At 38.9% G+C, this 17,085-nt stretch overlaps 2 protein-coding genes across 4 annotated transcripts; one reads left to right on the top strand and one right to left on the bottom strand.

Annotated features, from left to right (window-relative positions):
* Positions 1-987: 987 nt before the first annotated feature.
* LOC137290472 (WD repeat-containing protein 70-like) lies at positions 988-13,718 on the top strand. 3 transcript variants are annotated; one of them, XM_067821424.1, is made up of 17 exons: positions 988-1,130; positions 1,451-1,519; positions 2,104-2,193; positions 2,732-3,042; positions 3,566-3,625; positions 4,340-4,473; positions 4,784-4,937; positions 5,210-5,286; positions 6,273-6,453; positions 7,360-7,459; positions 7,597-7,681; positions 8,161-8,299; positions 9,413-9,513; positions 10,567-10,646; positions 10,973-11,089; positions 12,134-12,302; positions 12,714-13,718. In XM_067821424.1, the coding sequence occupies exons 2-17, from the start codon at positions 1,507-1,509 to the stop codon at positions 12,802-12,804; spliced, it is 1,902 nt and encodes a 633-aa protein (XP_067677525.1). In that variant the 5' UTR covers positions 988-1,130; positions 1,451-1,506; the 3' UTR covers positions 12,805-13,718. The 3 variants fall into 3 exon arrangements, with proteins under 3 accessions (XP_067677525.1, XP_067677527.1, XP_067677526.1); XM_067821426.1 differs by having other exon boundaries at positions 996-1,298; XM_067821425.1 differs by having other exon boundaries at positions 999-1,114.
* A 402-nt stretch (positions 13,719-14,120) lies between these two features.
* LOC137291027 (alpha-1,3/1,6-mannosyltransferase ALG2-like) lies at positions 14,121-16,842 on the bottom strand. Its single transcript, XM_067822283.1, has 3 exons — positions 16,196-16,842; positions 15,220-15,420; positions 14,121-14,883 (listed from the first exon to the last, which is right to left on the bottom strand). The coding sequence occupies exons 1-3, from the start codon at positions 16,689-16,691 to the stop codon at positions 14,372-14,374; spliced, it is 1,209 nt and encodes a 402-aa protein (XP_067678384.1). The 5' UTR covers positions 16,692-16,842; the 3' UTR covers positions 14,121-14,371.
* Between the last annotated feature and the right edge of the window lie 243 nt (positions 16,843-17,085).

Raw genomic sequence — 17,085 nt, 5'->3', positions numbered from 1 at the left:
TTCCAAAAAGCATACTCATTCACTATTCAAACCCACTGCTAAAAGCTCCCTCAGATACACACGCTTCCATGTTTACAATCTCTCGGCGTTATAGTACTCGCAAGTGAATCACTTAACGAATGTGTACTCAACTATCCGTATAAAAACAACCACTGGCTCCCGGCCTATCATCTCACACGCCTTGCACATTCACACGCTTCATGACAATAATAACGCATTTGCATGTTTTTATAACTTAAGTACATATTTTTTCTCTACTTTCTAATTGCTCTACTTATTATGAGTGCGTCATAACGATTGCAGCATCTGCATCAAAACGTGGCGAGACTTTCCAGCGGGAAGTTCATCCAAACAGTTGCCTGTAATATCATAAGGTCAAGTAACCCCAAAAGTATGTAGTGAGTGAGCTGGGTTCTAACACCACTTGGGATTTAGTTTTACGATATTTTTATCAGTATTCCAGCAATTTCACTGCGGTGGACACCAAAAATGGACATCACAATGTATCCATGTTGGGAATCGAGTCCGGTCTTCGGCATGACAAGCGAACGCTTTCGCCACTCACTACGCTACTGTCCCAAATAACGCCGCTTTGAACATTTTTCCAGTTTATACCACGCCGTGTCAGCCTAACCACCAAGGAAGTGCAGTATGTTTCACAAGAACTGCACTATACTGTTTTCCTTACAGTCGACCAGATTCTGTAATGAAAACGCTCTATATGGAGCAAGGCTAGACTCAGGTCCTGCATTACCCATCTGACAGGGGCTTTCCTTCAGTTTAAATGGAGTTCTTTGTTCTCTGAGTCCGATATATTTTCAAACTAAGCGCTACACTGGAAGTGTGAAAAAGTGCATTTCTCGTTTAAATACATTTTCAGCCAGTTATACTATGCATCTTATTCCTGTGTTATTTAATCGGCCCCATTAGTGATGATTTTGTGCAAATATTTAGCGGTATATCAAAAACATCACGTTAAAAATTGCCTCCCTTCCCAAATTCTTATTTCCAGTTCCGGTTGTAAACAAGTGCACGTTTTTCATATGAAACGTAGAGACATTGTTAATATATATTTCCATGAATGCCATTGAAGGATTCGGATTTTCGGTTTAAGGTGTTGCAATGTGGTCGTACGTTTGCACATATATACTAGTTTATTTCAGATCATTTTCTAAGTGAAGTCATGTTATAAATCGAAAACACAATCGAATGTGTTCCTGTCAGAGTGTATGCTTTGTCGCAAGTTGCCAAATCTATAAGGACTGAGAAACGATTCGAAATTGCTACGTAGACATGGGGTGAGAAATATCTGTTAGTACACTGAGTTATTTGTTGTTTTAAGGGAAAGGAACTTATACTCCGTCGTCGTCTTGGAATGACTGTTCGATCAAAATATTGCAGGTTAATGTTTTTTGTTTCCCTAAAAGACACATTTACATTTTTACTTCAGTGCTGAGCATATCACTTTGTAGAGACTCTGAGGCAGGAAACAGCTAAACAAGAACCATGGAGCCTTCAGGTACTTTTGACAAGATGTGTTTGTACTCATAAATTTATGTTAAACAGTGTCCTCGTTGGGAGCAACTGGTTTGAGAACAGCGGTTCAGTGATCTGATACCTGTCTTATCAAGAGCCATTTTTAAGATAGTACTTGTTGTTTCTCTGTCTAGTTCTTCCCATTATGGAATAAAAGCTGGCTGGAAAGTTTAGGGCATTATATCTGAGTGGAGCATCAGGGACACTCTGTCTGAGTGGGTTATCCATTGTGATCTGCGATGTGATTTCTCAGTATGCTGGCACTATAAACCACCTGTTGTCCTGACATGTACAAGCAGCCGGACAAATATACGTTTATTGTATAAGTGCAATAATCGTAAATGCATTCAACACCATTTCACTTCACCATGCTCTCCAATCCTCAACTAAACTGAAACTGACAGATGTAACTATTCATACTTATTGTGAAACAAACATTAAGCAGCAATTATTGGTACTGAAAGTTTTAATCTCTAGTATTTAATGCTAAGTGGAAATACAAAGCCACAACAACATGAATTAAGGTTACCCTTACCATTCTTACTGATCCTATACTTCTTTCTACAGGTACACAAAAGAAGGCTCGGACGTTTGACTTCATGGCCATGTTTGAAGAAGCCCGTCAGACGGCAAGAGAAAGAAATCAAGACAAAGGGGGTTTGTACAGTTACCTACAAGATTTGAAAAACGTTCCTCATATCTCTAAACATGCTAATTATTCAAAATCACTAAATATTATTCTTCATGCTTGTTTCAATATCAGTGGTAACTAGTGTTAAGGCAATTGTGGATCCCAGCATTAACAATAATGCACAGATTCACACACAAAAAAACCCATCCTTGGACTATGTTGAAAGTGTGATTCTGATATCCAGCTTTATCATTAGTTTGTGTTAGGATCCATGTTATAATTGGATGCAACCCATGCTTGTTGCAAGAAGTTACTGAAGGAATCTGGTGGTCAGACAGGTATTTTCTGACTGCCAGATTCTCAAATTCACCTGTCCAAAGGTCGGGTTAAATATAAATCATTATTGTTTTACAGGTTTAATTTAATTATACTAAGTGAATTAGTATTCTCTGTGGGAAGGTAGATTTTGATCATGGTTGGCAAGGTTTACATCTAACCCATCCAGTGGTCTAGCTGGAACTTTATGGCATTTCATACCATGTATTAATGTGCATTTCTTTCCAGATACAACTGGTGAAACTGTTCAAGAAACTACAGAGAAACAAAAAACTCCCAAGGATGATTCAAGCGACTCCAGTGATTCTGACAGTGACTCAGATAGCTCCTCCTCTTCGGATAATGAGGGAAGTACAGATGAACCAAAACAGAGGTCAAAGGGAGGTAACTCAGATGACGACATAATTGGACCACCTCTTCCACCAGGATTTGCTCAAGTTGGTGGTGATGATTCGAAGATGGCGGGATCTTCAATGGCAGTGTCAAAAAGTGGGGACTCAGAAGATGAAAATGATGATGAGGAAGATGATGAAGAAGAGGTGAGTTGTAAAGACACAATTATTCTTGTGGAACTTCTGGACTCTGAAATGTATATATACAGAAAAATTATTCCTGTATTTATAAAATATATGAAAAAGGAGCTCAAAGACTAAACAATTGTACAGTGCCATAATTTGCTTGGAATCATATTGCTGGAATATTGTCAGAAGCTTTGTAAACAATACTCATTCACTCACTCATGTATAGAGAAGGATAACAATACATGGATGGATATCTCTTTATTTCTGATATTGCCATGTTTCAGTGCAGGTTCTAACACCATTATTTAGACTTTATTGTATTAGATCAGCAATGAGAAAACCTCCAACAATGAATCTTCATCTTTTAAAATCCTGTTCATTATCTTCCGATGATGTCACTTGTGAAATGAAATTAAACAGTTATTATCACATAGTTTGTCAGTGGAAACATTTGCAGAGGTATTATCATTTTAGCACCTGAAGCATTAGGAGTTTGACTGTTTTATGTCGTGAATAATATGATGGTTTATTCTGTCTGCAGTCACTTGACAAGAAAATTCCATCAAGTCATGATCTTGTTCTAGATCATGGGAGCAAAACTGTAAGTTCTCAGCAACTAATTATTCACTAGAGCTGTGATGATATATCGTAGTATCAATAATCATGATACTTTATTGAACGCTAAATACATCAATACTTTTTTTTGTGTATCATGATACGTATCGTTGACCTCAAAGTTGTTAATTATCACAAGAAATTGACGGTTACGTCAATTTTTACAATGTTACTTGATATGAAAATATATGTTTCTGAAAAAAATAGCTGAATAGCATATCTTGATGTGTAGCGAGTCATATCGTATCATTCTAAGACAGCACGATATGTATCGTATCGTGAATTTTCTGTATCGTGACACCTCTATTATTCACACTGGAAGAAAACTGGAAGGTGTACTGTCCCACACTATGATAAATAATCTTTTCTGTTAATTGTTGCCAAGAATTCCAGTGAACAGATCTCAGGAAATACACTGTGCCATCATTTAATTAGTCTAAGGCAATATGAAGATTGCCAGGTTGTCAAGGGTAATACCAGTTATTCATTTATAAAAGCCATTATTAAGGATGAAGGACTTAGGGGCATACGCATATCTAGGGTTGTATTTTAATAAAATACAGAAATGACAAGAGTTGAAATTGGTGGTAAATACATGGTTTGGGGCAGGTTGCTTAAACAACATGTCATTAGTATAAAATATCAGTTTTGTCATAAAAATTACATTGTTAAAACTGTTCATGTCGATGTTGTGTTACAGGTGTCTGCTCTGGCATTAGACCCTTCAGGGGCCCGTCTAGTGACCGGAGGATTTGACTTCGATGTCCGATTCTGGGATTTTGCTGGAATGGATGCCTCATTACAGAGTTTCCGAAATTTACGTCCATGTGAATGGTAATAATCTCCAACTATTATTACTAATACTGGTTTATGGTTGATAATGAGTTCCTTTGTTTTTTTTGTGATTACAAGTGTTTATATTTGGGCATGTTCTTACAATCATCAAAACAGGATTATATTGTTGTAACAAATGATTGTTATCAATATTTGGAACAGTAACGACGCCATTGAAATGCACACCAGGAAAATACAATATGACTTCTGGGTGGAAAATGTCACTGTGGTGTAGAGTGAGTATGTGTAGTTACTAGAATCATTCTGGTTGTTATCATATCTGAATACAAACAACTGTGACATATTTCAGCCATCAGATAAAGTCCCTCTCATACAGTACAACAGGAGATAAGATTCTGGTAGTGGCTGGCAGTGCCCAGGCAAAGGTCATCGACCGTGACGGCTTTGAGGTGCTGGAGTGTGTGAAAGGGGACCAGTACATTGTAGACATGGCCAGCACCAAGGTACTGGGTCACAAGCAGAAAGTCATGGGTCCAGTTGGTTTTCTCACTGCGATTTGAAGTGTGCTTCCATTGCAATGAACAAATATGAAAGTTGATTCTGTAAGTTAACTTATTCAACATGATCCCTGTGACCAGAAATTGTTGTCATTTATGTTCAGTGTATGTGATTGGAAAATCTCCTCTTATGAGCCATTTAAATTCAATGTATATTAAGATGTACTTTCAGTGGTGTGCATTTTCGATAACTCTTCCTGTTACCATGGTTACTGCAGGGCCATACAGCCATGCTGAATAGTGGAAGTTGGAATCCCAAGATCAAGGAGGAGTTTCTCACATGTTCAAATGATGGGTAAGCCATGTGCAATACTTGTGTACTAAAACAGAAAAATGTCAGCTCTATCGTTTATCTAGCATAGATAAAACATGTAGCATGTATACACATTTTGTTTGTTTTATATGTCTATACATTTCATGAGCTTAAAGTTCCTAAAGTAAATGATACATTTCTTGAACTTTTGTTCTGAGTGATTCATTTATACTTCTTTCTAATGAATCTTTGCTCTACGCTGCTTTGAACAACAGTTAAGTCAGATCACATTGTCTTATCTTGAGTTGGGGTGAAAACCAGAGAGTGATGTTAAGTCGCAGACATTTACCACCTTAGTGATACTCTAAGCACAGGTTTGGTGGTGACATGTTTTAATCAGGACAAACCAATGACCATAGGTTTCTGGCATTGACAATGGATGTAAATCTGCACCGTGTACTTAGGCCTTTTTATTGATTTCTTGGTTTACAGATTTTTAAATAAATTTATGTTGTCGGTAAGTAGGGAAAGAAAATGGGAAAATGCAGATGTTATTTGCACACATGAGTGTGTCATAATTGCTAGGTGCAGCTTGCCCAGTTGAGCGGCCTGTGACATAACCTTTGTCTCTTTTCTGTTCGCTTTCACAGAATGTTTGAAAAATATGATTTGCTATTTTTTCACAATTGTATTTTCACTTCTTTTCTATCAGGTCAGTGGCATATAATGTGTCAAGTTCTAGTTAGAGTGCAGAGATTGGGTTAGAGTAAATTAACATAAAATGATTTTCTTTCACACTTTCTTATCATTATAGGCCAAGGAATCCATAAACCATGTAGTGAAAAAAAGGGCTGACATACCTGTACCCCCTATTCTTAACAGACTCAAACCTTACCCTTACACCAAACTGGTTTACATTTACAAACAGTGTTGTTAAAGACTTTTATTTTCATTGCTAAACAACTTTCAAATCAATGTACACTTGCTGCCAACTTGCTTCCTTACTCTAATAAGTTGGATTTGTACAGCACACTGCGACTTTGGGATGTCAATCAGTCTAAGAGACACAAAGGAATAATCAAGCCAAAGAGTAACAGCGGTCGTCGGACTATCCCAACAACCTGCACCTACAGTAATGACGGCATCTACATAGCAGCAGCATGTCAAGATGGCTCTATTCAGCTGTGGGACCACAGGAAACACACTTTTGTATGTACATATAGTATTGATTGTTGAGTCACTGGTATCACACTCAAAGACTCTGCTTTATTGCATGTTCGATAATTCCACAGTTCTGTAATTGCACAGGTTGGTAGCTGAGGCTGTGTCCCCATTCATGTGTCCATTGATTCCAGATCAGTTTTCCTCTGAGTGTCTACTGAGGCAAGTGGTCATCCAGTAATAAGAAAAGCATGCAAACACTTATCTCTCTACATTTTGGCTGCATCTCATGAGAGTGAGTGAGCGAGTGAGTTTAGTTTTTCGCCACACTCAGCAATATTCCAGCTATATGGTGATGGTCTGTAAATAATTTTGCCTGGACCAGACAATCCAGTGATCAACAACATGAGCACTGATCTGCACAATTGGGAACCGATGACATGTGTCAACCAAGTCAGCGAGCCTGACCACCCGATCCTGTTAGTTGCCTCTTACGACAAGCATAGTTGCCTTTTATGGCAAGCATGGGTTGCTGAAGGCCTATTCTACTCAGGGACCTTCACGGGTTCATATCATAAGAGAGATGAGGGGATAGGGTGACTGCAACAGCATGTTCCAACCCCCTTGACTTCATTTAAATCAAATAATTTACATCCATACTGTGTTATGTGAGATTAACTTTCTCTCTGGCTGATGTGCTATGAGACTTCTACATTTATGGTACAAGTTGGCCAAGAGCTATTGTATTTGTTCATGGAGTAAAACATATTCATTCTAATGTGACATCGCTCTGGATGCACTGAAACCCATGGTGGTTTGCAGTGGGTGATTCAAACCTGGGAAGTGAAGAACAACTGCTGAAACATTGGCAGTTGGTTAATGTATGTGCACATCCTCTTGCACCCCACACAAACATACATACGAAGGTACCTAACTGTCCATTGCATTACACAGGTGAATGTCGCTCTCTACAACAGATCAGCCCACATGAATGGATCAGAGACTTCATGCCTGTGTTTTTCCTATGATGGGACAGTGTTGGCTTCAAGGGGAGGTAAGTCTTTCAGTAGAGTTGAACATATGAGTGAGAAATGTGTCCAAATGACTTTCATCAACTGTCCTGTCAAATTGTATAAGCATAAATCATACAGATTTCAAATCCTAAACTAGCCAACTCACTTTTGATGCCAGGGGATGACACTATGAAGCTCTGGGACATCAGAAAATTCAAGGAGCCACTTGCAGTTGTCAAGGATCTTGAAAATTTCTTCCCAATGTAAGTACTGTACTCACAGAATTCCTTACGTAATGAAAGACTCGAAGTGACCGTCCATTATAATTTAGGGAAAGGTGGGATGATGATGACTGTCATGGAGAAGCATGTACAGTGTGAATGATACTCCACTTAAACTCAAGTGACCCTGTCCTGTTATTTACAAAGTCAATGCCCCCCCCTCTCCCTCCCCAACCATCCCCTCCCCAAACATCCCTTCCCATAATATTTAAGCATAATTATTTTATATTTCTATGTACAATATTGCTGACCCCCTCTAGTACACGTGTTCAAAGTTGATGACTTCCTGCCTCCCCAAAACAAAATGGGTGACCCCTAATTAAATCATCATCACTCGCCTGGCCATATATTATGGTCTCTAAAATGGCAGGAGAAGTGAGAAGAGAATTTCTGTTCTTTCTTTAAGACTTACTCATTGTAACTGTAAAGACTTCATTGATTGGCACTATGGTCGTCTACAGGACAGACTGTCTGTTCAGTCCTGATGATCAGATGGTTGTGACTGGGATATCAGTAAGGAAAGGCCAGGGTCCCGGTAAACTCATCTTCTTTGATCGAAACACACTGAACCGGGTGACAGAAATGGAGATAAGTGATTCAGTAAGTACTCATGACTTCCTACTGGAAAATATAGTCAAATTTCTGTTTCAAGGTACATGTCTCTCTTGAAAGTTTTCATTTCTAAAGCTGTTTTCATGTGGAGCTGGCTATTTAAACTAATGAAGCAATTTAAATCTAGATGAGTTTTGAGAAAATTAGTGCAGATCTCGCAGAATGACCAATGCATGCATGTCAGTAATCTTACACTAAGATATGGTGCACTATATCCTGTATATTAGACACTTTGTGTTCAAGACTATATCTCTTTTATAACTCCTTCATGTGGCATTTTAGAAGTTGGGAAGTACAGTATAGACAACCTGTATGGATAACAACTTCTGTATTTTGTAAGTATGAAGCGTCGCTATAGATTCTTGTACCTGCCAAACTCACACTGAGATACAGACGTTGTTATCCATAAAGTTTGTCTATATTGTATTCTCTTTTACAGACACATGCCTCCGAACTTATGATACTGTGCCATCCAATCCTTGTTTTATCCCTAACCAGCAGGAAGGGTAAAAAGTAGTACCATCTTTCAATGCCTTTTGGTATGAGGGGCGGTGGGGTAGCTTTGTGGTTAAGGTGTTCGCATGTAACACCAAAGAACTGGGTTTGATTCCCCACATGGGCACAGTGTGTGAAGCCCATTTCTGGCCTCTGCTGTGATATTGCTGAAACATTGTTAAATGTAGCATAAAACTAAATTCACGCACACACCCACCTTCAGCATGAGGCAGTAAGGTAGTTAGACCACTAATACTTCACTCTCTTTACTCTACCCAGAACTTGACACAATATTTGTGCTGAAGAGATATAGGCCTTAGTGAGCTTAAGAAAATATTTCCCAGGAAAATGCCTTAAGATTCACTTGTCTAATTTTCTTAAGTAAATATAGTTCCATGAGAAAATGGAAAACATCCAGTGTTGAAAGACATACTTAGAGGTCAGTATTCTGCCCCAAGTCTGCAGAAAATAGCAGTGAAAAAGAGGCTGTAAAACCTAGTGAAACAGGATTGCATTGAATGCAGAATTTTGGTCTATAGGAACTTGAACTAATTAATGATTTGTCCCAATTTGCCTGGAATGGTAAATAAACTTCTTATGTTACAGAGTGTGGTACGAGCACTGTGGCACCCCAGGCTAAACCAAATGGTGGTTGGATCCGGTGATGGCATGGTTCGAGTTTACTATGATCCCAAGAAAAGTCACAGGTCAGTTCCAGTCATGAATTTTCCTTGTTACTGTCTGACATTTGCATGTTACAGAGCTGCAGTGTTCCATGATCGATGTGCTTCTGTTGAATATATATCTGTATTAACAGCTGTCTGTTTGTCTCAAGGTTGGTTGGTTAGTTGACAATCCAGTGATCAACAACATGAGCATTGATCAATATAATTGATATAGGATGATGACAAGGAAAAAGCCTGACCACCTGATTTTTTGCATGGGTTACTAAAGACTAAACCAGATCTTCACTGGGTTTGTCTAATGGTAACAGTATCCTTAGGCCTAGTCAATTTTTTTCTGGCTTTTTAACTCTCCTGACTGGACTGATAAACTACTTTGGTCAGTAAAATCCTGTACAGAAACCTTGTGATGTCGTTGATTCCAGTTTCTTGTTCTGTCTTTGCACCCTTAAAAGTCTGGGTTAGAACCCATGCTATGAGGTGACTAGCGGGGTCAGACTCACTGATATTCACACATGTCTGTGTATCCGAACTGTGTAGGTGGCATCTCATGATGGATGCTTGTGATGTCAGCAATTATTTCATCCAGGCAGGATTATTTACAGACCAATGTCATATAGCTGGAAAAATGCTGAGGGCAGCGTTGAACAACAAACAATTTAACAATTTTTCTTTCTTTAAGTATGTGAAAGGCAAAGTTCGAAACAATAATGCAATGCTCATTTATCTATAATGTGCAAAATGTGCTCAAATTGCTAAATATCTGCCTCAGTCAGTGTAAATCAGTGTGGACTTAAATTCGTTCTCAGCTTCTTTGGGAGTATACAACCCATGATGTGTGAGAGGCACTAGAAGGTTAATATCTAATTTTACAGGGTACCCATTCATTTTTCCTTTAGCCTTGGCATATGATGTTTTCAGTTGTTGTTTGATGGTAATTGTTGATAGTTGGAAGTCACATTCTACTGCGTACCCATCATGGGACAAGTAGTTTTGGCATTGCATATATTTAGATTGTTGTTTGAGTGTAATGCAACTCAGTTCTTTGTGTCCCAATGTGTGGTTGTTGTACTACAGGGGGGCCATGTTATGTGTCGTCAAGCAGAAACGGAAGGCCAAACAGGTGCAGGTGATGGCATCACAGACGATCATTACACGTAAGTCAGGTGGTATTGGAGTTGGTATTACTAAGATTAAGGCTGAAAACAGGCAATGATGAAATTACCGTAAGATTCAAACATGGAAGAAAGTGGTACATAACTGGAAAACAGGTTATGATGAAATGTCAGGTTTAGAGGAAGACTGTGAAAATATGCAAGTCAGGCAGACAATTTCTGAGGGAAAATGTTCTGTGACCTTGGACATGTCGCTGTAGATAAGTCAGCATGGTTGAAAAATGTAAACAAGTCATGACTTGTTGTCAAAATGTGAGCAGTCATTTTAAGTTTCAAACATCTAAATTTGCTATATTTGCACGTTCCAGCATATGCACTGCCTATGTTCCGTCAAGGGAAACCCACCAGCACACGTAAACAGGAAGAGAAGGTCAGGAAAGATCCCTTGAAGAGCAGAAGGCCAGATCTACCTGTTAGTGGACCAGGTGAGTTAACAAGTGTCTATATCTATGAAAAGAACGTGTGATTTAACAAACACAAGTGAGTGAAAGTTGCTCAATGCTACATTAGCAGTTTTGCAGATATTTGTGGCAACAAGTATGAAGTGAACAAGTTTAGATAATGTAAACATTGTTGGGGATATCTTGGAGCACAGTGGTGTTGTGGTTAGTATGCTGGCCTCTCACACCAAAGGTTCGAATCCTGGTGGAGACACCAAAATTTGTGACGTGGGTCTCATACTATGATGTGTCCCTCGGCAAGGCACTTTGTCCACATTGCACTCAGTCCACCCAGCTGTTTAAATGGGTACCTGAATAGTGGATGTATGGACCTATATCGTCATGCCTAGCGCTTAGTAGCAGCTCTGAACGTACAGTTCCATCAGGGTAATGATGTAATGCTAGACAGCAACAGGTGGTTGGATTCTAGGCTAAAAATTAGCATTATTATAAGATATTGAGATAACATGTTAGTGGACCAAGCAGAAAGCTATTGTACAATTGGGCCAGATGGTTTAATGAGTTAGATATACAGAGCTTACAAGTGGAGCAAGCAAGATTAAAGCTGTGCAAGGCTAACTGATGAAGTAAGAGCATGTTTCCTGACCAAACAAATAGCAAATGTGGATGTGGATTAGGTAAGTTAAAGATGTGGACCAGGGTCTGAATTTTCGAAGCTATCTTAGCGCTAGATTGCCGTAAGGTAATGTTAATGAATGGCGCTTATGACTATCTTAGCACTGAGAGAGCTTCGAAAATATAGGCCCTGGAAAGTTAAATATGTGGACCAGGTGAGTTGAAGTAAATATGTTAGTGGAACTGGCAGGTTAATGGTAGTGGACATGTTTGATCTTGAGAACATGACAGTTGTCAAACTTGGTTGGGGGAATGTAATGAGGAATGAGGCAGATGCAGGTGGTTGTACAACCAGATGGGTTTTAGTGACACAGGGTAGGTATGTTTGGATGAAATGAGTTTGCGTTTGCTGTAATATATTTGCCCATGACCCCTACTCATCCTCTGTTACAGGTACTGGTGGTCGAGTCGGAGCTAAAGGTGCTACTCTGTCTCAGTATGTGGTTCAGACACTCATCACACGCAAGCCGGACAAGTATGAAAATGATCCTCGTGGTGCCATCTTGAGACATGCAAAGGAGGCAGAGGAGAATCCATACTGGGTGGATCCAGCATATAAGAAGTAAGACCCAGCTCATTATTCTGGAGCCTATCTTAGCAGATGGATAGCAGAGACGGATGTTCTGTTGCTGTATCTATAAATTTAGTAAAACATTCATTGCAGGTCTGTATCCAAGTATTGGCGTAAGATCAACTAAGTGCTCAGAACATCGGAATCTGGTATTTTGTTCAGTTTTCCAGATGTCATGCCATCTACAGACAGTGGAACCTGTTTTTGTCATCAGACTGCATTATGTCATCAGAAGGTATTGATAATATGAAATGAAACAAAATTTTAAAAAATAAGAAAAAATATGGAAGAGAGTGTGTAATATGGTCATGGACTGTCAGCTACGTACAGATCCATTTAGTGCAATAAGTTGTCAGAAAGATGTATATGAGATGTGTGCAGTGTAGAGTCTGTTGCTTGCAGGACACAGCCTAACAAGGTATTCCAGGAACCAGAGACAGAGAAAAAAGATGATGATGATACCCCTTTGTGGAAGAAGCAGAAGATAAGCTAAAATGCATCCTGAGAATCCAGCTTGATGCCTTGTGTATCTCACAACTACTGTTAATGTCCATTAGCATTATGGATGAGGCATTGTTGTACTGCATCTGCACTGTCAGTGGAAAGGAACAGCTAAATCGACGAAAGGACACTTTATTACACAAAAGTGACATGAATCATGTAGATGGATATAAGTGCTTTTATCCTGCGATTAAACAACTGAATCTTGATTTACTTGACACCAGAACTAGAAAGGCTGTGTCCACATCATTATGTCATGTTCCTTCCGTCATAAAGACCAACAAGTCAGGCAATGTAATTAGTCAGACAGGTGTAAAACTACTGGGGGAGGTGGAGTAGACTTGTGGTTGGTGTATTGTCAGTGGGTGGGCATAGTCAGTGTCACTCTGAAGACTTGGGTTTGATTCCTGGCACGACTACAATGTTTGAATCCCACCCTGCATGATATTGCTGGAATATTTCTTAAAGTGGTATCAGACCATATTCACCTTAAAATAACTCTGAAGGTCTGCCCAGCCATTGTCAGTGTAATTTTTACATCGAGAGTAACACTCAACCATGTTCTCATTGTTGATATATGGCAATGATCAGCCTTTACCTCTGTATAACCTTAAAGTGTACACATATATATACAGTGGTGCCATTACCACAGATTATATAAAAAATTAACATTGTTCATAGTTTCATGATCGTGGAGGCTATATTATGATGTGACACATGGAGCTGACATAAGTTTACAGCTACACCTTTGAAGTAATTAGGATCGATATACATGGAGTCAGTACATTGTTTTAGAACTGTTGATAAGTACTGTTAAGTCTCATAATGATGTTCATCAACTGAATATGAAAATCATAAGATTTATGTAAATATTTGATGCAATAAACATTCATGATATAGCATATATACAGCACTGATGTTTTCATTTTAAAGACTGCCTTAACACTTCTGTCACTGAAAGTTTATCAGAGGCTGGAAGTATGGGAAATGATTCATTAACATGATTAAGCATCTTGTCATTATAGGCTACCAGATGGACATGATGGTTGGATTCTTTGACATGGCTGATGATTTTTCACAGTTTCGGTCATTGTAAACAATATCAATCACTGGAATATCTGACCTGAGGATTTATCACAGCTCATCTGCTTATATTGCAGGAAAGACTTTTTATGTTACATGACGTATGGTGCGGACAGTCATGAAGAATAACAATAATGACTCATGGTCCCTGACATGGCTATGGGATGAACTCTACACTGTGTATTACAGAGCTTTAAAGCTGAATCAAAGATAAAAAGACACGCATTCAATGTCATATATAATTTAATTTAGCAGAATTCCTTCAACATACATCCTGTAACCTGTGGTAACTTGTTTAACATAAACGTAATTGATCCCATTCTTCATTTCAAGGTAGTGAGAACTGAGATTTTAGAAACAGTGCATCCGTTACTTTCTTAAGCACGTGTGTTAAGGAAAAAGGAAACACAGTGATGTCCACTGTTTATTCAGTTCCGTCATATCACATACAAGAAAGACTGCAGTTTTTCATTGACTCAAGACTTTCCAGAGAGAAGATCTGTTACAATACCATGCAATTTCTCAGTATAGTGTTCAAAAGAGAATTTTGCAAGCACTCTTTCTTTCCCAGCACTGCCCATTCTTTTACTGAGACCAGAATCCTTTACAAATTTGTCCATTGCTTCACTAAAACTCTCTGGAACAGGCTGACAAAGGAAGCCAGTTTTCTCATCCTCAACGGTCTCTAGGGGTCCTCCACTCTTCACTGCAATCACTGGACACTTCATATACATGGCTTCAATGGGCACAATACCGAAATGTTCCTTGTCAGGCGTGTATAGGAGACATGAACAGTTTGTCAGAAGCGTTCTCTTCTGGGAGTCACTGAAAGAACGCAGGAATGTGATGTTGTCGGCCAGTTTCAGTTTCTCAGCCAGACTCCGAAGCTCCAGGTAGTGTTCTACATTTTCTGTTACCCTTTCATCATACCCTCCTGCCATTATTAAGTGATTGTCTTTCACATCTGGGTGTCGCTCAGTCAACTGACCTGCACAATACAAATGTCTTGATAAATAAATGTTTACCAATCCTTAAACAAAATTAACAGAGAACAATGTGAATGTAATAAGTTATAGAAGCATAAACTTATTTGACAATGTCGAGTTACTACATAACCTGCAGTATACATGAGCATGACAAGAACATGTTAACTTTGCAGTTAACAGGGTGAAGATACAAAGATTCCAAACTATGTGCCTATGGCAGACAATTGTTTCATTGTTTGTGGTGACACAGAAGCCACAAAGCTATAGTATAACTATGATAAAATTAGTTATAATTTGGAAATATATTTTCATTATGTTGCTCTATATGATATACTAACCAAATGCTTCAATTGCTAATCCTAGATTTTTCTTCCTCTCATATCTGTTGATTGATAGAAATATCAGCTTTTTATTTGGGGGCATCAGCTCCTTGGTAGGTGACTCCACTGGCTTGTCGAATGCAGTGAAGTCTGGGATTGGGTACAACACCTCCGGCTTCATGTCCCTCAGTGAGCTGAATGTGTCCCTGAACACTCCAGCTATAAAAAACAGAGTAAGAAATTCATGTATGTCTGTATTCATTCAGTTTCTCAGCAATGATCATCAATATCTTGCCATGAGCAATGTTTGATGGACACATTCATGTTAAAGGGATTCTAAACAGTTAAGACTGACAATCAAAACGGACATCAATCAGTATAAAGACAATCATGAATTCCAAAATTATTTGAAAGATCTTTCTGAGTCTCAGCTGATAAGTCAGTTTCCTTAGAACAATTTGTTTGTTCAAATTTGCTTAGAAAATATGACTGCAAAATTATATACTTAATTATTGTTACTGCATGAAGATAAAATTCCCTTAAGATATTGTGCCCTGTTGTGTATATATCTACTACATCAGTGATGATGCAGCCAAACATAAATTATACACGGTCTCCTTTGATTTGCTTAGACTATCATTACAATAAGGCACATCTTAAAGGATGCACCTGGACATGCATGACTTTACTAGGCTCAGCACAAGCCAGCACCACAGAGCAATTATATCACTGTAGACCTCCACCCTTTAGGATCCCTTGGGGGTAGTGTTACTGTTAGGTACCTTCTACCATCCTTAGGGTTAGGGTTACACAAACTTTACAATGCTAAGGGTTTGGGTTTGACGTTAGGGTTAGGCACACTTGGTCTGGTACTTTTTCCGAACTTGAGGGAGTGCTAATTAATCTGTATCAGTGCACTCGGTAAAGTGCACTACTCCCACTTTCTCCTATACACTGGAAGTAACACCATAATATGTGGCATGGCATACATTACCTGTGAATTTACTGTTGACGAGAACACAATGTGCCATCCCTGTTGTTCGCTCTTCCAGCCAATCTATCGGTGTTCTATACAACTTCTTCAAGAAACTCCTCCTCTGTGTCAGTAGCATGTCAGGGAAATGACAGTAGAAAAGAATTTTGGCACTGCTTAATCGTAACACTGGTATGCATGCAGAAATTTGATCACAAAAAATGAGATCAAAAGAAAGAGAGCTAAAAATAACCAGATAAATTGCCGCATAGATCATTCTGAGATAGGCACAGAGGGCGTAACACTTCCCAAATATACTCCGTGGTAGCCAGTCTCCAGCAGTGATAACCTCGAAAGTTCCATCTTTAGTTTCTTGGAAGCAATGTGCCGGATCATGGTGTGCTGTAACAAACTTGACGTCCATGCCTTTTGATTTCAGGGCCAGGGCAGCGTCGATCACTGCCCTTTCGGCTCCCCCTATTCCCAAGTCGGGATGGAGGAAAATTACTTTTGACATGCCGTGGAGTTTCCCGTAGTTTATGCACGAAATGAGATAGTTTAAACTCCAATATAATACCCACAAAAGCGCACACAGTGCATATTGCGTCAGTTCATAAAGCCACGTCCCTGTAATCACGTTCACCGGAAGTGGACACCATCTTGGTCTCCAAATCACGAAGAGCTACTCTTAACCGTGTAACCATAGCCAGAGTATGGATGAACGACTAGTGGTCATTATTTTAAACACGTTAGAGGACGTTTATATGTGTGTGAAGTGATTATGGTTAAAAGCTGGATAAAGTAGTATCATATATCTATATGTGTATCTTTATATATCTCACTCCGTGCATAAATAAATACTTATTAACTGTAAACAAATGATAATCTTCGGGTGAACATGCAATCAGATA

This window comes from Haliotis asinina, chromosome 7, assembly GCF_037392515.1.
Source record: "Haliotis asinina isolate JCU_RB_2024 chromosome 7, JCU_Hal_asi_v2, whole genome shotgun sequence".
Classification (NCBI taxonomy): Eukaryota; Metazoa; Mollusca; class Gastropoda; order Lepetellida; family Haliotidae; genus Haliotis; species Haliotis asinina.
The sequence above is the reverse complement of the archived record's forward strand: the minus strand, read 5'-3'. Positions and strand labels throughout refer to the sequence as shown.

Excerpts from the sequence above, each read along its gene's own strand:
- LOC137290472 (XM_067821424.1), top strand. Across the intron at positions 3,043-3,565 it reads AGGAAGATGATGAAGAAGAG|TCACTTGACAAGAAAATTCC; the intron begins GTGAGTTGTAAA and ends TTCTGTCTGCAG. Across the intron at positions 12,303-12,713 it reads GTGGATCCAGCATATAAGAA|GACACAGCCTAACAAGGTAT; the intron begins GTAAGACCCAGC and ends TGTTGCTTGCAG.
- LOC137291027 (XM_067822283.1), bottom strand. The coding sequence starts at position 16,691 with ATGTCAAAAGTAATTTTCCTCCATCCCGACTTGGGAATAGGGGGAGCC. Across the intron at positions 15,421-16,195 it reads CGTCAACAGTAAATTCACAG|CTGGAGTGTTCAGGGACACA; the intron begins GTAATGTATGCC and ends TGTTTTTTATAG. Across the intron at positions 14,884-15,219 it reads ATTAGCAATTGAAGCATTTG|GTCAGTTGACTGAGCGACAC; the intron begins GTTAGTATATCA and ends TGTATTGTGCAG.